The sequence below is a fragment of the Pongo abelii genome, chromosome 2 (genome assembly GCF_028885655.2).
Source record: "Pongo abelii isolate AG06213 chromosome 2, NHGRI_mPonAbe1-v2.0_pri, whole genome shotgun sequence".
Taxonomy (NCBI): Eukaryota; Metazoa; Chordata; class Mammalia; order Primates; family Hominidae; genus Pongo; species Pongo abelii.
In genome coordinates this window covers 195558514-195582664 of record NC_085928.1, presented here as the reverse complement: position 1 = coordinate 195582664, position 24151 = coordinate 195558514, and the positions used below count along the sequence as shown (strand labels likewise).

The 24151-nt window shown below is 44.4% G+C and overlaps 1 protein-coding gene across 7 annotated transcripts in view; it reads left to right on the top strand.

The window, feature by feature from the left end:
- LIPH (lipase H) overlaps positions 1–24151 on the top strand; it is a 74777-nt gene that overhangs the window by 3976 nt on the left and 46650 nt on the right. For 2 of the 7 annotated variants that reach the window (XR_008524104.2, XM_024244848.3), the window contains exons 2-4: positions 6561–6681; positions 11912–11984; positions 19868–20321. The exons of 1 other annotated variant lie outside the window; for it this stretch is intronic. Coding sequence is in view for 5 of the 6 variants with exons in the window: in XM_024244848.3 (XP_024100616.2) it covers positions 20273–20321 (49 nt within the window). In the remaining variant the exon portion in view is untranslated. Of the gene's footprint in view, positions 1–6501; positions 6682–11596; positions 11985–19867; positions 20322–24151 lie in introns of those variants that run through there. 4 more of the 7 variants (XM_054553103.2, XM_063722587.1, XM_063722588.1 and 1 more) reach the window with 4 other exon arrangements.

Here is a 24151-nt window from a genome sequence, read left to right as displayed (position 1 = left end):
CAGGTTCACACGATTCTCCTGCCTCAGGTTCCTGAGTAGCTGGGATTACAGGTTTTTCTTAAGTACCAGAAGAGGGCCAGGCGCGGTGGCTCACGCCTGTAATCCCAGCACTCTGGGAGGCCGAGGCGGGTGGATCACGAGGTCAGGCGTTCGAGACCAGTCTGGCCAACATAGTGAAACCGTCTCTACTAAAAATACACAAAAATTTAGCCAGGCGTGGTGGTGGGTGCCTGTAATCCCGCCTACTCAGAAGGCTGAGGCATGAGAATCGCTTGTACCCGGGTGGCCGATGTTGTAGTGAGCCGAGTTCTCACCACTACACTCCAGACTGGGCGACAGAGGGAGACTGTCGCAAAAAAAAAAAAGAAAAGATGATGGGCGCGGTGGCTCACGCCTGTAATCCCAGCACTTTGGGACACCGAGGCAGGCGGATCACGAGGTCAGGAGTTTGAGACCAGCCTGGCCAATATGGTGAAACCCCGTCTCTACTAAAAAAATACAAAAATTAGCCGGGCGTGATGACGCGTGCCTATAGTCCCAGCTACTCTGGAGGCTGAGACAGGAGAATCGCTTGAACCCGGGAGGCAGAGGTTGCAGTGAGCTGAGATCGTGCCACTGCACTCCAGCCTGGGCGTCAGAGCAAGACTCCCTCTCAAAAAAAAAAAGAAAGAAAAGAAAAAGAAAAATGTTTATGTAGATGAAGGGCCTATTCAGTGCCCAGCACAGCTAGCTGACGCTTAACATTTCTCTTGCCTCTCCTTCCTTCTCATATCTAATAAATCTTAACTTGCCTGGTCTGTATCCTACATTTTTCACAGATCTGTTCATTCCTCTTTCCAAACCTATCAGAACTACAGTCCTTCCTTTTTTTTTTTTTTTTTTTTTTGAGACAGAATCTCCCTCTGTCGCCCAGGCTGAAGTGCAGTGGTGCGATCTTGGCCCACTGCAATCTCTGCCTCCTGGGTTCGAGCAATTCTCCTGCCTCAACCTCCCGAGTAGCTGGGATTACAGGTGCCCGCCACCACATCCAGCTAATTTTCGTATTTTTTGTAGAGACGGGTTTTCACCATATTGGACAGGCTGGTCATGAACTCCTGGCCTCAAGTGGTCCACCCGCCTCAGCCTCCCAAAGTGCTGAGATTACAGGTGTGAGCCACCTACCGCACCTGGCCCAGAACTATAGTCTTTTATAGGGGCTGATCATTTCTCACACGGTTGCAATAGACATTTCTGCTTCTACCTTTCATCTTGTTAACTTATGCTGTTTGCAGGATGATCTCTCCTGTTGTCTTTTGTCTTTTGTTCTTCTGTTGTTGTTAAGAAACTAAATTTTATATTCTTATTTATTAAGAAAGGTAAATTTATAAATTAAGTTTCTATCTTTTTCTATTATCGAATGACTAAAAATGGTTGGATTGATTTTCACCAAATTTGGGAGGTTTGTTTGGGGTGGTCTGACTTAAAATATAGAGCATATGGCAACCTTAAAAAATTTTTTTTCTTCTTTTGAGACAGGGTCTTGTTCTGTCACCTAGGTTAGAGTGCAATGGAGTGATCTGGGCTCACTGCATCCTCGATTTCCCCGGGCTCGAGCGCTCCTTCCTCCTCAGCCTCCCAAGCAGCTGAAGTAGCTAGGACTACAGGCACCCTCACCACCATGCCCTGCTAATCTTTGTATATTTAGTAAAGATGGGGTTTTGCCACGTTGCCCAGGCTGGTCTGAAACTTCTGAGCTCAGCCCATCTACCCACCTCAGCCTCCCGAAGTGAGTGAGCGCGCCCAGCCAACTCTAAAATTAACTTCGGATGGCCCTGGGGAGAGCCTAGAAAAAAGAGACAGGCATCTCTGGAAGCAGCTGCAATTTAGGAGCAGCCAGAAGACAGGGATTCCTCAAAGTGAGAAATGCCCTGCAGAGTGAAACAGCATGAACCCCTTAAATGGTTCATGAAGGTTCTAAATGATGGCCCAAGAAACGTTACAAGGATCAACCTTCCAAATTACAGAAATTTCCGTAGAGTTGCTTCTCACATGGAGAGACAACTCTCCATGCATGCTACAGGAAACAATTGTCTGATAAAGGCTCCCAGTTTCATGACCAATGCTTGGGAAGCCAGTTAAGTAAAAATAAAAACAGAAATCTGGCCCTAAGAATAATATTTTAAAATAACAATTTAAGATCCAAGTACATTTAAAAATTATGTGGTACCAATGGAAAGTTATGTAAATATTGCACACTTCCCTCAAATTTTTATTTATTTATTTATTTAAACTTTTTCAGGCTGGGCGTGGTGGCTCACGTCTGTAATCCCAGCACTTTGAGAGGCCAAGGTGGGTGGATCACTTGAGGTCGGGAGTTCAAGACCTGCCTGGCCAACATGGTGAAACCCCATCTCTACCAAAAATATATAAATTAGCCAGGCATGGTGGTGCGCGCCTGTAATCCCAGCTACTTGGGAGGCCAAGGCAGGAGAATTGCTTGAACCCGGGAGGCAGAGGTTGCGGTGAGCTGAAATCGCATCACTGCACTCCAGCCTGGGTGACAGAGTGAGACTCCACCTCAAAATAAAAATTATGGCTGGCTGGGGTGGCTCACGCCTGTAATCCCAGCACTTTGGGAGGCTGAGGCAGGTGAATCACCTGAGGTTAGAAGCTCGATACCAGCCTGACCAACATGGCAAAACCCAGTCTCTACTAAAAATACAAAAATTAGCAGCCAGGCACAGTGGCTCATGCCTATAATCCCAGCACTCTTGGAGGGCGAGGTGGGTGGATCACCTGACCTCAGGAGTTCAAGATCACCCTGGGCAACATGGTGAAACCCATCTCTACTAAAATACAAAAAAGAAAAATTAGCCGGGCATGGTGGTGCACAGCTGTAGTCCCAGCTACTCAGGAGGCTACGGCATGAGAATCGCTTGAGCCACGGGGGTGGAGGTTGCAGTGAGCCGAGATTGCACCACTGCACTCCCACCTGGGCTACAGAGTAAGACGCCGTCTCAAAAAAAAAAAAAAAAATTAGCTGTGCATGGTGGTTTGGGCCTGTAGTCCCAGCTACTGAGGAGGCCGAGGTGGGAGGATCACTTGAGCCTGGGAGGCGGAGGTTGCAGTGAACCGAGATTGTGCCACTGAACTCCAGCCTGGGTGACAGAGTGAGACCCTGTCTCAAAACAAAAACAAAAACAAACAAATTACAAAACCAAAAAAAAACTTTTTTCAGTGGGATGCATTAAATTAAAAAAAAAAACTTTTAGTAGGCTGGACGTGGTGGCTCACACCTATAATTCCAACATTTTGGGAAGTGAAGGCAGGAGGACGGCTTGAGCCCAGGTGTTTGAGACCATCCTGGACAACATTGTGAGACCCCGTCTCTACTTTAAAATTTTAGGCCAGGCATGGTGGCTCATACTTGTAATTCCAGCACTTTGGGAGGCCGAGGCGGGAGGATCACCTGAGGTCAGGAGTTCAAGAATAGCCTGGCCAACATAGTGAAAACCCGTCTCCATTAAAAATACAAAAAATTAGCTGGGCGTGGTGGCAGGTGCCTGTAATCCCAGCTACTTGGGAGGCTGAGGCAGGAGAATCGCTTGAACCCAGGAGGCAGAGGTTGCGGTGAGCGGAGATTGCGCCATTGCGCTCCAGCCTGGGCAACAAGAGTAAGACTCCGTCTCAAAAAAAAAATTAATTAATTAATTAAAAAAATAAATTTTCAATAAGAAAAAGTGTTTTGTCTCTGTCTTACTAGTGTGCATACTGGCCTTGTTAGAGCCATCTCTCCTTGAAATGTCCTGTGCAGCACTCTGAATACAAGCAGTAGGTGGCAGGGTGGACTTGCATTGATTGTGTTTGATACATTGTCTGTAAAGAAGTCATGGTAGCTCTATGCCATGAACAATACTTTTTAAGCAGATTTTAATCTTTTATCTTTATCTTTTTTTTTTTGAGAAGTAGTTTGCTCTTGTTGCCCAGGCTGGAGTGCAATGGCAGGATATCGGCTCACTGAAACCTCCGCCTCCCAGGTTTAAGCGATTCTCCCGCCTCAGCCTCCCGAGTAGCTGAAATTATATGCATGTGCCACCAAGCCTGGCTAATTTTTTTTTTTTTTTTTTTTTTTGAAATGGTGTTTTGCTCTTGTTGCCCAGGCTGAAGTGCAGTGGCGCGATCTCGGCTCACCACAACCTCCGCCTCCCGGGTTCAAGCGATTCTCCTGCCTCAGCCTTCCAAGTAGCTGGGATTACAGGCATGGCCACCAGGCCTGGCTAATTTTGTATTTTTAATAGAGACGGGGTTTCTCTCTGTTGATCAGGCTGGTCTCAAACTCCCGACCTCAGGTGATCCACCCGCCTTGGCCTCCCAAAGTACTGGGATTACAGGCGTGAGCCACCATACCTAGCTGATTTTTTTTTTTTTGAGAGGAAGTCTCGTTCTGTCGCCCAGGCTAGAGTGCAATGGCATGATCTCAGCTCATTGCAACCTCTGCCTCCCAGGTTCAAATGATTCTCCTGTCTCAGCCTCCCTAGTAGCTGGGATTACAGGCGTACACCACCACAGCCAGCTAATTTTTTTGTATTTTTAATAGAGATGGGGTTTCACCATGTTGGCCAGGCTGGTCTTGAACTCCTGACCTCAAGTGATCTATCTGCCTCAGCCTCCCAAAGTGCTGGGATTACAAGCGTGAGCCACCACGTCTGGCCAGATTTTAATTTTAAATAGATTTTTCCTTCGGTTTTTTTTTTTTTTTTTGAGACGGAGTCTCGCTCTGTCGCCCAGGCTGGAGTGCAGTGGTGCGATCTCAGCTCACTGCAAGCTCCGCCTCCCAGGTTCACGCCATTCTCCTGCCTCAGCCTCTCGAGTAGCTGGGACTACAGGCGCCCGCCACCACTCCTTGCTAATTTTTTGTATTTTTAGTAGAGACGGGGTTTCACCATGTTAGCCAGGATGGTGTCTCGATCTCCTGACCTCGTGATCCGCCCTCCTTGGCCTCCCAAATTGCTGGGATTACAGGCGTGAGCCACCGCACCCAGACTGTTTTGTTTTGTTTTGTTTTTTTGGGACAGAGTCTCCCTTTGTTGCACAGGCGGGAGTGCAGTGGCGCCATCTGGGCTCACTGTAACCTCCACCTCCTGGGTTCAAGCAAGTCTCCTGCCTCAGTGCCCCCTAGTAGCTGGGATTACAGGCACACGCCACCACGCCTGGCTACTTTTTGTATTTTTTGAAGAGATGAGGTTTCGCCATGTTGGCCAAGCTGGTCTTGAACTCTTGACCTCAGGTGATCCGCCCACCTCGGCCTCCCGAAGTGCTGGGATTACAGGCGTCAGCCACCATGCCCAGCCTTTCCTTCTTGTTTTGTAATAAATGACCAAAATTTTTTTGTGTGTAATAATGTTAATAAGTTAACATATAGATATGTTATATTTATTATGTAGTATAGTATATATTAAGTATTATTATATTATATTCATTTGTATTATTATATAATAAAACATATTAACTTTTAAATGAGTTAACAAGAAGATGGTCAGGTTCCTACCACCTCGAAGGTGAAATCCGATATCTTAAGCATGGCTACGAAGTTCTTCACAGCTTATCTTCAAATTATCATTTCCCTGTTCATACACACCAATCCCTTAAGCTGCGCTTCTGTCATGGCCTCATGTCTCCTGGTCTTTTCACTTTGCCTGGAATACCCTTCCCCCACCTTCTGTACCTCATGAACACTTACCTAGTTTTTGGAACCCAGACCAAAGGGCACCTCCTCCGTGAGGCTTTTGCAATGCTTTTGCAATGTCTGAGATTCCCTATATCTCATTGCTTTCCCCTCTGTTCTCCCATAGAATTTGTGTCCATGTCTCTATATTCACTTTTTTTCTTTCTTTCTTTCTTTCTTTTTTTTGAGATGGGGTCTCTCTCAGTTGTCCAGGCTGGAATGCAGTGGCACAATCTCGGCTCACTGCAGCCTCTGCCTCCCAGGTTCAAGCAATTCTCCTGCCTCAGCTTCTCAAGCAGCTGGGATTACAGGCACCTGCCTCCACGCCAAGCTAATTTTTGTATTTTTGGTAGAGATGGGGTTTCATATTGTTGGCCAGGCTGGTCTCAAACTCCTGACCTCAGGTGACCCACCTGCTTTGGTCTTCCAAAGTATTGGTGCAGAGCTTATAGCTTGCAGTGAACGCCAAGAATGAGTTCTCAGACAATTCCAGCTGAGCAGGGCGGGGCGCAGCTCTTCTAAGAGAGTCAACCTTAGCATCCGTCTGTCATTTATTGAAAGGGCTTGTGAAACCACAAACATCCACTAGATGGCTTTTTTGAGGTCGGGTCGTGAGGCACCTGTGGCCTTGTAAAAGCACTCAAACTGCATTCTCAGGAGGCTGTTTTCAGCGTTCCTTATCACAGCACACACTCCACTCCCTGTCCTGTTTTCAGGGTCGAGTTTCATTCTCATGCACACATAACATAGACACAGCGCCTCAGTATTTTTCCATGCCCCGACCTCAAATGCCTTGTACATAAGCTTGAATATGTTGCCATGTGCCTCCCACATCTCCCCCTTCTTTAATTCTTAGAGCTTGCTGGTCATCCCATGCAACGTAATTCTTCCCTGGTATCATTCTTCCCTGGTCATAGATGCATCGGGTGGCAGCACAGAGCCTTCTGCAAATGCCTAGCAAACAGATACAAAAAAGAGTAAGTACAGCGGCCATCATCCAAATGCGTATATTTAACCCAGACAACCAAGTGTTCGGGTTTAACCATTGAAAGCCTTCTTGTAATTGTTGAAGGGTACTTGTTTGTAATTACTGCGACCATTCTTCAAGTCCTTTCTTTAATTCACACTCAAGAGTGGAAATCTGAGAAGACAAATGGTCGTGATAAGCCCCTTGCAGATGTGCTTTCACTCTCTCCCAATTATATTGGGAGCTATTATATGGCAGGGGTGTGATCCAGATAGAATTATATTGCCAATCACAGTGTAAATTTTGATGGGTAATGAATGCCTGCTACTGATTCCCCAGCTACGTAACAGAAGCTTCAAGAGCCTTCAGATTAGACAGAATAGTTTTATCAATATTTACCTGTTCTTGAAATTCATGGGTTACATTATATACCATGTGGTTTGCCACTGAGGCTGTGTGAATAGATTCCATCAGAGAAACAGCTGCAGTGGCAGCAGTTGCTAATATAATAATAGCTGAGACTAAAAAGGCAATTAAAGTGGCCAGAAATCTTTTTTTTTTCGAGTATGAGACAGCGCTTTTCTAAATAGCTGCAGGGTGGAATCTACTTCCCAGCTCGGGGTTAAATTTACAGGCAGCCACAATTCCACACACCATTTTAAGATCATGACAGGTTGTATTCAACTGTGTAACGTTTCGGTGAGACAAGCATGTAGCATACCAACTACTGGAAGAGACTTTAATACTATAAAAGGATTGATTCTGCTCTATGTTAGGAACACCTTGCCCAAACAAAAGTATATAAGTGTGCATAGTACAAATCAGGACTGTGTCAGTAATATTATTACGCAAAGAGGGGGTATAGTTGCCACCGCTAGTAATATACTCACCATGTGAAATAACCCGTTCAAAAAGGGAAATCCTAATCTCCAAATTTGGGTATGAGCAGGGCTTAAAGATTGTTTCCCTTTCAGTTGTAATATTGGTCCTGAAAGCCCACATTCTGACTAGGTAATAGAACTATTGGAGGGACTCCTAAGTCCAATAGTCTGATTTGCAGACATAAGATTTCCATGGGGACCCCAATCAAGTAAGGTGCCATTATCAAACAGAGGCCCTTGACATGGTGTAGGCTGTCTGCACGGCAACCACTGGATGGCCTCAAACTTATGTCACCAGTCCCTTCTCGGAAGGCATATAGGAAGATCAGGCACTTGTGAAGCTTGATTAGAGACCTCGGTAAGATTAGTGGTTATAGTAGAAATAAAGGTCAAGTTTGCAAGCTTAGCATCCCTTTTAGGCTGATAGTGAAGATACTCCTGAGGGATGAGAGTAACACACTTATGTGCTATTGTGGAAAAACTAAGAGGGGGGTTACTAGACAATAAAATCAAGGAGTCATTAAGTTTAATCCATCCCAAATTTTCAGTTAAGAGGTAACACAGGGGCATCCATCAGCCTCCTGTCCAAGAAGTATCATTAGATGACAAAGGCAGGTCAGCATCCCACCATGTAATAACATTAAAACAGGGGGATTTAGAACATGACTCAAATAAACATGTTCTTGAGCTGATCCCACTGACAAAGGACAAGAATTACCAGCCACTCCAACATCCATGTCTGTCTTACTTTCTCAGAAGTTTCCCCAATTACTGCCAGATACATAAGAAACTGATTCTCTGCAGTTACAGGGGCTTCCATGGCTGCAAGCAGAACAGATGCCTGTTGATCCAATTTCTTTAGCTGTCCCCAGGTAATGTCAGGTGCCTTCTGAATCATCACCGTCATTGTCAGTTGGTTCTCCAACAACAGGTCTTGTTTTCGAGAAGAGAGTCCCATATTCCCCCTTTTTTGTTTATTAAGATATACTTTAAGAGTTTGATGAGCTCATTGAACAATGGACTGACTGGTTGAGTTATAAGGAATACCAGTTTTGTGTTGAGTTATAAGGAATACCAGTTTTGTGTTGTATGTGCCAAAGGTGCAATGCATATGCAAATCAAGCACTAAGATAGCAAGGTCCATTATTAATTATAATTTTTTTTGTTTTGTTTTGGTGAGACGGAGATTCACTCTTGTTGCCCAGGCTGGAATTCATGGTGCCATCTCGGCTCACCACATCCTCTCCCTCCCAGGTTCAAGCAATTCTCCTGCCTCAGCCTCCTGAGTAGCTGGGATTACAGGCATGTGCCACCACGCCCAGCTAATTTTGTATTTTTAGTAGAGATGGGGTTTCACCATGTTGCCCAGGCTGATCTCGAACTCCTGACCTCAGGTGATCTGCCCGCCTCGGCCTCCCAAAGTGCTGGGATTACAGGCCACTGCACCCGGCCCATTATTAGTTTTTCTAGTGTCTGGAAGGCTTAGAGTTATAATAGATTTAAACAAATGAGCAACTGCATCTTTAGTTTTTTTCTCTGGTCTGGAGGGTAGCATGTATCAGGCCTGTATACGTGTCCACGGTAACGTGGAGAAATTTGAAACGTCAAAAGGGTGGATACTGACTAGCATCAGTTTGCCAAATAGCATTAGGCAGACCTCGTGGGTTGGCACCAAGGCCTAAGGAAAAAGGGGAAAGAGAATGCAGTTGGCAATCAGCACAAGTTTTAATAATCATGTGCGTTTGAATAAGTGTCAGATGAAACTGTTGTTTAAGACTACGGGCATTCTGATGAAAAAAAGCATGATCAGCCTGAGCTCGCAAAAAGCAGGAGAATTTGCAAACCACATCTGTGGTCATACCAGAGTAGCAGCTCGAGCGTTCCCTTCTGATAGGGGACCAGGTAGCCCAGAATAGAATGAGAGCGGGTATCTGTGATGTAAAGAGGGTGATGACAGGCACAGAGGAGCTCTTGCGCTGCAAGAAACAAAGCTAATAAGGGTTTATTAGTAATGCCCTTCACATGTGCAAGATCTAAATGAATAATACTATACATCACATAAGCGGAATCACTAACTATATGTCTTGGTGAGGAAAAGTTTGTAAGGCCAATATCAGGACACCTAACTCTGCCTGTTATGTAGTTTTTAAAATGCTCCTGGATTTTGTGCTGCCAGTTCTGCATGGCATCTTGCCACACTATAGCTGCTTTTTCAATTTTTTTTTTTTTGAGCCATCTGTAAAGACAGTGGTGGCATGAAGTAAAAGGCTCAGAGACAACAATAGATACAAATTTAACAGGCACAGTTTGTAAAAAGTTCAGGAGCTTAGAGGCTGGTAAATGAAAGCTGATATTACCAATAAAGTCAGTCATTGCTACTTGCCAATCAAGATCACAAGCTAAGAGATACTCTCTTAGTATGAAATTGTTCCTCGCTTAAAGACAGGAAAAGAATAGCAGGGTCATATCCTGATAGCTGGACGCAACGTTGGCATCCCTTTATGAGAAGAGAAGCTATTAAATCTGTAGTCTTTTGCAATGTTTAAAGGAATTATGAGACAGGTACATAACATATAAAATACAGAAATGGCAAAAGATAAAGCCTACCTGTTAAACTAAGGCATGGAAGGGATGGATATTTTAAGTGATTTTTACTATATTTTGGCCCTTGAAAGTCATTAGAATGTGACTGCAAGTCGCCAGGATAATAAACCTGCATTGAGTTAGCTTAAGTGTGTAGAAAACAGAAAAAAAAAAAACATTAAAAAATGTCCTTTGATGTTGGCCATTTTCCTGCATCAGCCTTTAGCTGGAATGTCTTAGAAGTGAGCTCGAGAAAGTAGGGTTGTGGCTGGTTTCTTTTTATTCATTCTGGGCTCCTTAGGCAGCTTCTCTTTTTAATAGCCTGCCACTTGTTGCTGTCCTTACCCTGAGAGGAAGGAAGGAAGACTACTATTGGCAGTAAGAGGCTAGAGAATGACTGGGTGGTAAAGTGCGTGTGTAAGCGCAGAGGCTGGAGGCAAGAGAGTAACAGGCTGGGAGAAAACCACTCCCCTTATCTTCTAGGCCCCCTACGCCTGGAGCCAACCCTGTTAGGTAAGGTACTGAAAATGTGCTTTTTATTATTTTTACCACCCCCAAGCAGAGAGGCTTAGGGGAGGAGCACACATGCAGCACAGGGTCTGCTTTGAAGTTTCTTAGCCACAGTGTTTTTAAACATTTTATAAAAAATCAAAACAAACATTCCTTACTGCTGTGTCTGTCTTCTGAAGATGACAGCAGCTGGCAGAGCTCCTCCACCTTAACCTAGTTAGCATTTAATATATGGCTACAGGAGAGCGCCCCTTATTAGCGGGCTCCTCCCCCCCAGGGCTCTGTACTCTAGGCTGCTTCACTCCTTTGCCCACCTTAGGCTAGTGAGATCGGGGTGCACATGGACAGTTTCTTAGCTCTTTCCCTAGGGAGCCAGGGAAGACAAAGGAATTGCTTGTCAACTGAGACATGCGAGGGGTGGCAGGGAAGGGCAGAAAGAGCAGCACACCGAGCAGCAGGCCACTTCCTGGGCACAGTTACTAAGGCACGTGACCGTGGTGAGGCGTATCCTCAGGACCCAGCTGGAGCTGCCTGCTCTTTGCCTTTTGGCTTCCCCTCCGTCACCATAAACCCAGAAAGGGGTAACCTGCCCAGACTGCCAGTGACCAAATGGGCACTCCCTGGCATCTTAGCAACTCTCCTGCCCCAGGCCTCTGTGGGCAGCAAGAAAGCTACAGCTAGCTGGGATAAAACCAAGGAGGCAGCATGCAACTTCCCCTTATACTCCAGAAAAACAGAAAAAAAGACAAGGCCAGAAAGGCTGATGCTGGAAATAGGAAATGGGAACTTGCATATTAGGAAGACAATCATAATTAGCCACTTTCCTTCCCTCCTGGCGGCACCCCTCCAGCAGGGAAGCTGGTTGAGGAGACGCGGTCACCCGATCATACCGATGTTCGCTGACCAGGGGGTCTTATCTAAGAACTGTCCCTCGGGCGGCCTCTAGTCTCCTTAAGGGGGATGGGAGGTGCTGTTGGCCGAACGGGGCCAACAAACGCAGGTCCCTTTAAGGGTGGAGGAAAGGAGGTCAATGGGTTTTCTATACGGGGAGGAAAAGGCTCCGGTCGTCCTTATCCTCACTAGAAAAAAAGTCCTCATTAGGCCCCTCTACAGAAGGGAATGTAGTAGAGAGAGGAGCACTGCCCCGCCCCCGCTGTTCTGGTTCCTGTTTTTCCTCACTAGAAAAAATCTCTTCCTTATTCCCCATAGAAGGGAATGAAGTGGGGAGAGGAATCGCTCCCTTTAAATCTTCTGAATTATTTTCAGGTGGAGATAATGGGCCATCTAACCGCGATCTGGCAGATAAAGAGGATACAACGCAGAGTGTACCAGCGCCCAGGTGGTCAAAATAGTAAAATTAGTAAAATGACCTTGCTCATATCCTCTTTTCAGGCAGCGACCTACCTGCTCCCATAGCTCTAAATCTAAGGTTCCTTGATCAGGAAACCAAGGACATTCCTGCCGAATTAAAAGCATGAGCTTGTGTAGAGCTCCAGGCTCTACAGTGCACTGGATAGCCTTAAGTAGGTGTTGCACTGTTTTAAAAAATACTTTCTGGGCCGGGCGCGGTGGCTCACGCCTGTAATCCCAGCACTTTGGGAGGCCGAGGCGGGCGGATCACGAGGTCAGGAGGTCGAGATCATCCTGGCTAACGCGGTGAAACCCCGTCTCTACTAGGCTGACGGGCGCGTGTAGTCCCAGCTACTCGGGAGGCTGAGGTAGGAGAATGGCGTGAACCCGGGAGGCGGAGCTTGCAGTGAGCGGAGATCGGGCCAGTGCACTCCAGCCTGGGCGACAGAGAGAGACTCCATCTCAAAAAAAAAAAAAAAAAAAAAAACAACAACTTTCTGTTCGTTGGTCATTTCCTGACCCATGATAACCCAACCCCTGATATTTTACGTGTGGGTCGTGTCCTCCTGATGGGAGTCAGGAATCTCTCCCTTTAAATCTTCTGAATTCTTTTCAGGTAGAGATTCCCCGAAAATTGATGAGCTCTCCTCCTTCACACGTAACTTCAAGGCGATCATGTCAGGGACACCACTTGCAGAGCTTATAGCTTGCAATGAATGCCACGAAATGAGTGCCCAGACAATTCCAGCTGAGCGGGGTGGGGGGCAGCTCTTCTTTTTCTTTTTCTTTTTCTTTTTTTTTAATTATACTTTAAGTTCTGGGTTACATGTGCAGAATGTGCAGTTTTGTTACATAGGTATACACGTGCCCTGGTTGTTTGCTGCACCCATCAACCCGTCACCTACATTAGGTATTTCTCCTAATGTTATCCCTCCCTTAGCTCCCCAGTCCACAACAGGCCCCGATGTGTGAACAGACACTTCTCAAAAGAAGACATTTATGCAGCCAAGAGACACATGAAAAGATGATCATCATCACTGGTCATTAGAGAAATGCAAATCAAAACCGCAATGAGATACCATCTCACGCCAGTTAGAATGGGGGGTGGCTCTTCTTTCTTTCTTTCTTTTCTTTTCTTTTCTTTTCTTTTTTTTTTTTTTTTTGAGACGGAGTCGCTGTGTTGCCCAGGCTGGAGTGCAGTGGCATGATCTCGGCTCACTGCAACCTCTGCCTGCTGGGTTCAAGCAATTCTCTGCCTTAGCCTCCCGAGTAGCTGGGATTACAGGCACCTGCCACCACGCCCGGCTAATTTTTTGTATTTTTAGTAGAGACAGGGTTTCACCATCTTGACCAGGCTGGTCTTGAATCGTAACCCACCCGTCTCCGTCTGCCAAAGTGCTAGGATTACAGGCGTGAGCCACCGCGCCCGACATTGGGGGGTAGCTCTTCTAAGAGAGTCCGCCCCAGCATCCGTCCGCCAAGTATTTATTAAAAGGGCTTGTTAAACCACAAACATCCACTAGATGGCTTTTTTGAGGTCACGTCGTGAGGCACCTGCGGCCTTGTAAAAGCGCTCAAACTGCATTCTCAGGACGCTGTTTTCAGCGTTCCTTATCACAGCACACACTCCACTCCCTGTCCTGTTTTCAGGGCCGAGTTTCATTCTCATGCACAAATAACATACACACAGCGCCTCGGTATTTTTCCATGCCCCGACCTCAGATGCCTTGTACATAAGCTTGACTATGTTGCCTTGCGCCCCCCACAGTTGGCATCACAGGTATGAGCCACCATGCTGGCCTATATTAGCATTATTATTACCATTTTCATTGTTAATGTGTCTGTCTTCTTGAGGGAAGAAGCATGTTCTATTTCTTCCATATTTCTTGTACTGAGAGCTCTAGAAATGTTCGATAAATGAGGGAATGATGAAATGAAACGAATAAACGGAATTGGGGAAAGTTACCCTTATCTCTTTGCAGGATATGAATTGAAAAAACCCACTTATCTTTCCAAACTTGAACTGCAAGTGAGAAATGGCAGGGTCACTGATGTGGAAGGGAAGACCAAAGGGTGTTACAGTGAGTCATATCCCAGCTGGGAGCCCTAGACCTGGGCGGATGGGGACATAGGTCACCTTTCTTGGCTGTTGAAACAAATGAGAGTTATAAAACCTCCACCCCTTAGCTCCATTACACTTCATACCTGTTTTTCCTGTCCATGCGTTTGGAAGCTTGCCTGTACCTTTTAAATATGCTCTCTGTAGCAAGTGACTTTTAGGTTTAATAAAGAAGAAGAAAAACCCACAGGTTTCTAGATTGGAAACTAGGAAAACTGTGGTATTCTTGAGTTGTAATCAGGAGGTCATAGGATTGAGAAAACAGTAGTTAACTGATTGGAAATGAAGAAATGCTTTTTCTTAGAGTACTTTTGAATAAATTATTTCAAATGATTATGAGTTGACTCATCTTTTAAAATTGTGGAAAAGTTCTTTTTTTTTTTTTTTTTTGAGACTGAGTCTTGCTCTGTCGCGCAGACTGGAGTGCAGTGGCGCAATCTTGGCTCACTGCAACCTCCACCTCCTGGGTTCAAGCGATTCTCCTGCCTCAGCCTCCCGAGTAGCTGGGAATACAGTCGCCTGCCACCATGCCCGGCTAATTTGTGTGTGTGTGTGTGTGTGTGTGTGTGTGTGTATATATATAGAGAGAGAGAGAGAGAGAGAGAAAGATGGAGTTTCACTCTTGTTTCCCAGGCTGGAGTGCAATAGCACAATCTCAGCTCACTACAACCTCTGCCTCCCAACCTCTGCCTCCTGGGTTCAAGCGATTCTCCTGTCTCAGCCTCCCAAGTAGCTGGGATTATAGGCGTATGCCACCATGCCTGGTGAATTTTTTTGTATTTTTAGTAGAGACAGGATTTCATCATATTGGTGAGGCTGGTCTCGAACTCCTGACCTCAGGTGATCCACCCGCCTTAGCCTCCCAAAGTGCTGGGATTACAGACATGAGCCACCACGCCCAGCCTGGAAAACTTTCTTTTGAAATAATTTTTGGGTCGGGCATGGTGGCATACACCTGTAATCCCAGGACTTTGGGAGGCCGAGGAGGGTGGATCACTTGAGTCCAGGAGTTTGAGACCAGCCTGGCCAACATGGCAAAACGCTGTCTCTACTAAAAAATACAAAAATTAGCTCTGCGTGGTGGCACATGCCTGTTATCCCAGCTACTTAGGAGGCTGAGGGGCAGGAGGATAGCTAGAACCTGGGAGGCAGAGGTTGCGGTGAACCGAGGTTGCACCACTACACTCTAGCCTGGGCTACAGAGCAAGACTGTGTCACAAAAAAAAAAAAAAAAAAAGAAAACTAAAAGAAAATAAAAAGAATTATTGGTTCTCAGAAAGTTACAAAAATAGGTGCAGTGGCTTGTGCCTATGGTCCCAGCCACTCAGGAGGCTGAGGTGGAGGATCAGTTGAGCCCAAGAGTTGGAGGTTGTGGTGGGTGACAGGGTGAGACCTTGTCTCAAAAAAATATAAAGTCAGTATAAAAATAAGCAAAACAAAAAAATTGACCCTGGTTGACAACCCACAGACCTCATTTAGAGTTTCACATATAAGTGTGTGTAGTTGTGTGCTATTTTATCACCTGTCCACCACCACATAGCCACTACCACAATTAAGATACACAATTATTTCATCACTAAAAGATGATTTTTTTTTTTTTAAGACGGAGTCTTGCTCTTGTCACCCAGGCTGGAGTGCAGTGGCACGATATCGGCTCACTGCAACCTCCACCTCCTGGGTTCAAGCAATTCTTCTGCCTCAGCCTTCTGAGTAGCTGGGATTACAGGCACCTGCCACCACACCCAGCTAATTTTTGTATTTTTAGTACAGTCGGGGTTTCACCATGTTGGCCAGGCTCGTCTCGAACTCCTGACATCAGGTGATCCACCTGCCTCGGCCTTCCAAAGTGCTGGGATTACAGGCATGAGCCTGGCCAACTAAAAGATTCTTTTACAGTCACACCCATTCTCCTCTCTTCCCTGCCTCTCCTCTCCCCATTCTCGGCAATGTTTTATGTTTTCTTATATTTGATATTTCTCACTATTGCAAAAAACTAAGGGACAGATTCTCCATCGATTTTTGTGCTGTTCTGAAAGCCTAAAATAGAAAGGAGCACAGTTAAGAAGTTAGAGACCTTCTGTGCCCACCAGCAGGAAAATCATTAATAGTAACACAAAGAGGCCAGGCACGGTGGCTCATGCCTGTAATCCCAGGACTTTGAGAGGCTGAGGCGGGAGGACTGCTTGAGTCCAGGGGTTTGAGACCAGCCTGGGCAACACTGTGAGACCCCATCTCTACAAAAACATTAAAAAATTAGCAGGGCATGCTGACATGTGCCTGTGATCCCAGCTCCTCAGGAGGCTGAGGTGGGAGAATCCCTTAAGCCCAGGAGGTCAAGACCAGTGAGCTGTGATTGAGTCACTGCACTCAAGTCTGGGTGACAGAGTGAGACCTGTTTCAAAAACAACAACAACAACAAAAAGTAACACACAGAGTCCTCCCAACAGAAATGATTCCCATTCCTATAATTGGATAGTTTCCAGGAAAATGTACATTAGCTCTGTGTAGATAAGCACTTGGCATGGTACTTAAAACTCACAGGACCTCAACAAATATTTATCAGGCAAGTATACTGATTAAACAGGGAGCAAGGAATTCCCTAACAGGTTCCTAAAAGATATGTGAAACAAGTCTCCGTTTGTTCCAGAGGGCAGTTGTTTTCAAATTAGTAAAGCTTACAGCAATAAAAGCAAATTTTTCTCTAAACTAAACAAAAGCTGAGCGAGAAATAGACAGGCTAACAGGCCATCTATTTGGTTTTTCTTTTTTTTGTTGTCGAGACAGAGTCTCACTCTGTCGCCCAGGCTGGAGTGCAGTGGCGTGATCTCGGCTCACTGCAACCTCCACCTCCCAGGTTCAAGCGATTCTCCTGCCTCAGCCTCCCAAGTAGCTGGGATTATAGGCGTGTGCCACCATGCCTGGCTCACTTTTGTATTTTTAGTAAAGATGAGGTTTCACCATGTTGGCCAGGCTGGTCTTGAACTCCTGACCTCAGGTGATCCGCCCGCCTTGGCCTCCCAAAGTGTTGGAATTACAGGCGTGGGCCATCACACCCGACCTATTTGGTTTCACTTATTCACAGTTCCTTAATTTATTTCTCCAAGCAGGAGACAAAATCAAAAACAAAAACAGGCTGAAGTGGTGACTGAAGTCTCTCACCTGAAGCCCCAAGACTTAGGGTGCCCCCCAGTCCTAAAAATCCTGTCTAAGTCTCTCTTCTCAACATTGTGCAGCCTGCCTTCTGCTGGAAAGGAAAGGTACAGATGTGTCGCCAGCTAGATAATAACAATAGTTATCAAGTTGCCAGAGTGCTTACCTTAGCACAGTGCTAAGGACTTTAGCTGTAATATCTCATTTAGTCCATATAACAACCCTGTGAAATGTGTGATTTTATTATCTTCGTTTTACAGCTAAGAAAACAGACTTTAAGTACCTAAATGTTGGGTCAGGCACGGTGACTCACGCCTGTAATCTCAACACTTTGGGAGGCTGAGGTGGGAATATCACTTGAATCCAGAAGTTCTGAGACCAGCCTGAGCAATGTAGCAAGTATCCCATCTCTACAATCAAAAAATTAGCCGGGCGTGGTGGCATACACCTGTAGTTCTAGGGAAGCTGAGGCAGGGGGATCACTTGAGCCTAGGAGTTTGAGGTTACAGTGAGCTTGCACCACTGCACTCCAGCCTGGGTGGTAGAGTGAGACTTTGTCTGGAAAAAAAAGAAAAGAAAAGAAAAAAAAGCGGCGGGCCGGGCGCGGTGGCTCACGCCAGCACTTTGAGAGGCCGAGGCGGGCGGATCACGAGGTCAGGAGATGAGACCATCCTGGCTAACACTGTGAAACCCCGTCTCTACTAAAAATACAAAAAATCAGCCGGGTGTGGTGGCGGGCCCCTGTAGTCCCAGCTACTTGGGAGGCTGAGGCAGGAGAATGGCGTGAACCCGGGAGGCGGAACTTGCAGTGAGCCGAGATCGCGCCACTGCATTCCAGCCTGTGCGACAGAGTGAGACTCCGTCTCACCAAAAATAAAAAATAAAAAAAAAAAGAACTTAAATGTTTTGCATAAGTCTACACAACTAAGCTAGTGGAAGACAAGGGATTCGAACTCAGGTTAGTATAATAAGTCAGCCCTAGGCAGTCTTGGTATTCATTAGGTCTGACGTGTGACACAGAAATCTGCCCACAGTACTTTTAAAAGCTGCCAGGTGATTCTGACTTACTGACTTCTTGGGAAGCATTGCTAGAATCTACTTCCTGCAAAGGAATCTCCTGCTATTCAAATGGGGTGGGAACATGAAGAGAACTAATAGATAAACTTATATGAGCAGTACTATTACTTCACAAACCCATACTTCAGGTAGACAATGCTAAATGACTAATTGCTTTTGCCTCGTGCTTTGGATGAAATGTTTTCTTAAGTTGTGTCTTTATTATTTATTTATTTAGAGACAGGGTCTCACTCTGTCACCCAGGCTGGAGTGCAATGGTATGATTTTGGCTCATGGCAACTTCCTGCTTCCTGGGCTCAGGTGATCCTCCCACTTCAGCCTCCTGAGTAGCTGGGACCACAGATGCACTAAAGAATGTCTGTATTTTTTTTCAGAGATGGGTTTTTGCCATGTTGACCAGGCTGGACTGGAACTCCTGGGCTCAAACAATCTACCCCCTTCAGCCTCCCAAAGTGCTGGGATTACAGGCATGAGCCACCGTGCCCAGCATATTAATTTATTTTTTATTATTTTTTATTTATTTATTTTTTTTGAGACGGAGTATTGCTCTGTCGCACAGGCTGGAGTGCAGTGGCGCGATCTTGGCTCACTGCAAGCTTCGCCTCCCAGGTTCACACCATTCTCCTGCTTCAGCCTCCCGAGTAGCTGGGACTACAGGCGCCCGCCACCACGCCTGGCTAATGGTATTTTTAGTAGAGATGGGGTTTCGCCATGTTAGCCAGGATGGTCTCGATCTCCTGACCTCGTGATCCGCCCGCCTCGGCCTCCCAAAGTGCTGGTATTACAGGAGTGAGCCACCGCGCCTGGCTTATTAATTTATTTTTAAGCTCATCAGACCACTAGAAGCCTGAGTTAGTGTTGCAAGCATTCTCACCAGAAAGGGAATTAAATTACCTTGGAGCTATGCAGCACAAGTTTAGTTACCTCTATCACTGAGATACATAGATTCTGGCACGGGCTTCTATTTGAAAGTTTTTCATTCATTTTTCCCTTTTATTTATGTATTTATTGTTTGAGACAGTCACTCTGTCGCCCAGGCTGAAATGCAGTGATGTGATCTGGACTCATTGCAACCTCTGCCTCCCGGGTTCAAGCAATTCTTGTGCCTCAGCCTCCTGAGGTAGCTGGGATTACAGGTGCGTGCCACCACACCCGGCTAATTTTTGTAATTTTAGTAGAGACAGGGTTTCGCCATGTTGGCCAGGTTGGTCTCAAACTCCTGACCTCAAGCAGTCCACCCACCTCAGCCTCCCAAAGTGTTAGGATTACAGACGTGAGCCACCGCGCCGGCCTGTTTTTCTTTTTTAAAAATGACCTATTAGAGATGTAGAAATTCTAGGTAGGAAGAAATACAAATAAAGATATATAATACCAAAAAAAGTTTCTTTTAATCTGAAGCATACATATATTTTGGCAAATGTAGATGTATAATTGGACCTAATGATATGTTCTTAAAATCTAAAGACTGCCCTATGATGAATGAGTGTATGAATTAACAAACATAAAAACTGGTTTTGTATATACAGGCCAACAGATACAAACTGGATTTGTTATTTCATTCACAAGAACCAAGGGGAAAAGATCTCAAGTCATACTTGGTTTCAACACACCAAGCCAAACAACTAATAAACCGCCCACGAAGAATGAAACTATTCTGAACTCGTCATTCTGCAGATGCAGATTATAATATTAAGATATGCACAAAATTGTATAAAGTAGACAATAACTGACCTTTTATTGAAAAGAGGAGGAGTCAAAGATCCTGAAAGGGTTGGGACTGCCTGCAGTCAGTCCCTAGGGAACTTCCTGTTGTCACCACACCTCTGAGTCGTCTGAGCTCACTGTGAGCAAAATCCCACAGTGGAAACTCTTAAGCCTCTGCGAAGTAAATCATTCTTGTGAATGTGACACACGATCTCTCCAGTTTCCATATGTTGAGATTCTACTTATTCGTCAGTTTGATGTGCTTGTCAAGATCAGGTAGGTTATTTACAAACTGGTTTTCTTAACTGCTTAAAAAATAGAATTAGTTGTGTTGTCATTTTGCATGTCATCATTCCACTTCCTTCAGTGAACTTAAGTTCCATAGAGTCGTTTTTAAGGAAAAAGATATAGGAAGCCTGTATCATTTCCCTAATCTTTCCTTAAAAAAAAAAAAAAAAAAAAAAAAAGATACAGGTTAGATGAACTTTCTCATCCTGAAAAAAATTTCTCAATAATAAAAGAAGCTATTATGTCTTAGAATTAATTTCTTCTTATTTACAGCAATCAAATATGCTGAAAAATCTAGAAGTCTTATTTTCTTTCTTAGCCTATTTATCTGTGCCTTTCTAGTTCTGTGAAATGAGATGATTTATTTTCTGGAAATATAAAAATCTATCTTATATTTAATATATCGAGGGTTGGTTTATATATTTTCATGCATTGAGAGTTTATTTAAATTATTCTTAGAGAAAACATAATTTTATATAAATAAACTCCTTGGAATGGTTCCTGGCATTCTTATAACTTAAAAATTATTAATCATAATGAAGAAATCAAAATTAAAACCCTAATGTATCAGATAATGTAACAAAAATAAAGTGAAATGCTTAAAAAAAAATTCGACACTTTGCAACCTTTTTAGGTATTCAGTTTTGTTTCAGATAGCTGTGGTAATGAAGGTTGATATAATTTTTTTGAAGGGCAAAGGGTAAATATGTTATATATTAAGACCTGTAAAAATGTTCATATACTTTAAGCTAGTAAAACCATTGCTGGGAATTTATTCTAAATGAATAACTTTTAAAAGAAAAAAGCCTCCTATGCAGAGATAAGTCTAACTATATTACTTGCAATAACTTGAAACTAGATATAACCAAAATGTTTCTACATACAGGAATGGATAAAAGATAGTATATCAACTTAATTTTTTTAAAGTAGCCTTTAAACTAATTCTGATGATATGCAGAAATAAGCAAACATTTTTAAAGTAATGCAAAGTAGAAAAAGTATAACTTAAATTTGTTGGTAAACTATAATTACAACTATGTTAAAATCATGTATGTATGCATGTGAATGAAGTTGAGAAGGGAAATGGAAAAATAGTATTAGGATTTCTGGCCTATAAATTTTTCTTTATATATGGTTTTGAAGTTGATTTTCTAGTAAGTTAAAATCATACCAATGATGATATTTTTAACTGAGAAGTCGATATTTTAAAGTATATGTTTATTATCTTTTTTTTTTTTTTTTGAGACGGAGTCTTGCTTTGTCATCCAGGCTGGAGTGCAGTGGCGTGATCTCGGCTCACTACAACCTCCCCCTCCCTGGTTCACGCGATTCTCCTGCCTCAGCCTCCCAAGTAGCTGGGACTACAGGAGTGCGCCACTGCGCCTGGCTAATTTTGTATTTTTAGTAGAGATGAGGTTTCACCATGTTGGCCAGGATGGTCTCAATCCTGTGATCCACCCGCCTTGGCCTCCCAAAGTGCTGGGATTACAGGCGTGAGCCATTGCACCCAGCCTATTATCATTTTTAAATTAGAAAAATTAAGATAAATGGCCAGGAGCAGTGGCTCACGCCTATAATCCCAGCACTTTGGGAGGCCAAGGCACATGGATCACCTGAGGTCAGGAGTTCAAGACCAGCCTGGCCAACATGGTGAACTCCGTCTCTACTGAAAATACAAAATTAGCTGGGCCTGGTGGCATGCACCTATAATCCCAGCTACTCGGAAGGCTGAGACGGGAGAATCTCTTGAACCTGGGAGGCAGAGTTTGCAGTGAGCCAGGATTGTGCCACTGCATTCCAGCCTGGGCAACAAAGTGAGACTCCATCTCAAAAAAAAAAATAATAATAATATAAATGTAGAGGTATCTTAAGTGGGTCAGGGCCAACCCTAACACAAAAACATGAGATGGCTTGTGGGTACCTTCTTCCAGTCTTTCATTATGTATCTCCATTTATAAAGTTGAAAAAATGGCAACTTAATTTTTTTGTGACCTTCCTTTTCCTTAGCATCTTCTCAGAAGTAAAGTCTTGTTTTACATGATTCTAGAAGACTGTCACTGCTGCATGATAGAATCTCAGCAGACAGAGACACACAAGAATAAACTTCTGTAGGTAGAAGGAAAAAAACTAGTATAGCTGTAAGCTAATTCTAGTCTTCTCAGTGTCTAGGAAACCATAAACTTGGAACTTTCATTAGGGAGGGTGTTGAATAGTATTCATCTGGTAGCAGACATTATCAATCTCAAATACATGGACTTTTTGTTTTTCCCTTCTGCTTGCAGTTCAAAAATTAACAAGCATTAAAATGGGCTTCAGAAATCCCAAGGATACAAGTCATTCAGTTTCAGAAATGTTTGTTTTGTTTTCTAATCTTTGTCAAATCATGTTAGGAATGTTTGCCATAATCTTACCAGTGAACAAAGCAATGGCTAACAAACTAAAGTACACTAGAATCCCCTGAGGGCTTGATTAAAATGCAGACTCCACCTCCAAAAATCCAAACTTAGTAGGTCTGGGAGTGAGATCCTGGAATCTACATCTTAAAAAATTTTTTGGTTGGTCCTAGGGGCTCACACCTGTAGTCCCAGCACTTGGGGAGGCTGAGGGGGGAGGATCGCTTGAGCCCAGGAGTTGGAGGCTGCAGTGAGCTATGACTGTGCCTCTGAGTAGCCATTGCACTTCAGCCTGGCTGAACAAGACCCTGTCTCAAAAATTTTCCTGCTCTATCTGTATCTGGAACTTACAGGCACATACCATTGTGCCTGGCCTGGAATCTGCATTTTTAACAAGCCCTCAGGGTTTTTCAGCTGCAGGTGGTGAAACAAACATAGGCTTTAAAATATTGTTCTAAATTAAGGCTGCTTGACATAAGTATTTTTAAAAGTTACTCTGCTATCAATATTTTGGCCCATAGCAACTGTAAAACTAGATAGATATTTTCCCAGAAAAAATTGTTTAGTGCCAAAACCAGAATTATTTCCTCAGATATTTGCAATCCTCTAGAATGATTTGGAACTGTGCCTGTGTGCTGACTCATCTTTCTCTAACAAGTTGGCAAAGGTGAATGAGGGGGTGTGAATGTGCATATTTATGCACACGATTCAGAAATGAGAATGAGAAAATCTGGCATCTCATTTATTTTCTCGGTTGCATCCTAAAGAAATACAGCCAGTGGTTAAAAGCAGGCATGTCCTTCCAATCAAGAGGGCGTCCTGCCCATATGCTTCTTGCCTGTCTCTGCCCAGGGTAAAAAAGAAACAAATATTTTCTTTTTTTTTTTTTTTGAGATAGAGTCTCGCTCTGTTGCCAGGCTGGAGTGCAGTGGTGCGATCTCGGCTCACTGCAACCTCTGCCTCCCAGATTCAAGTGATTCTCCTGCCTCAGCCTCCCGAGTAGCTGGGGATTACAGGTGCCTGCCACCACGCCCGGCTAATTTTTTGTATTTTTAGTAGAGATGGGGTTTCACCATGTTGGCCAGGCTGGCCAGGCTGGTCTCTCGAACTCCCGAACTCAGGCAATCCACCCTCCTCAGCCTCCCAAAGTGCCGGGATTACAGGCGTGAGCCACCGTGCCCTGCCTTCAGTAAATACTTTCAGGCAGCATCAAGTCAGTAAACCTGACTGTGAACCTCTGTTCTAAAGAATGTATTGATATACATCTATGTCATGTTTGGGGGCGGGGTGGAGGGGAAGAAAGCTCAAGCACACCTTAGAAACTAAAACTCGAGATAAAAAATCAGTATGAGTCAGGGCTGTTTTACTTACTGACTGGGCACTACATGTCAAGGTTAATTTCATGTAGGACATGTCAGAATTTCA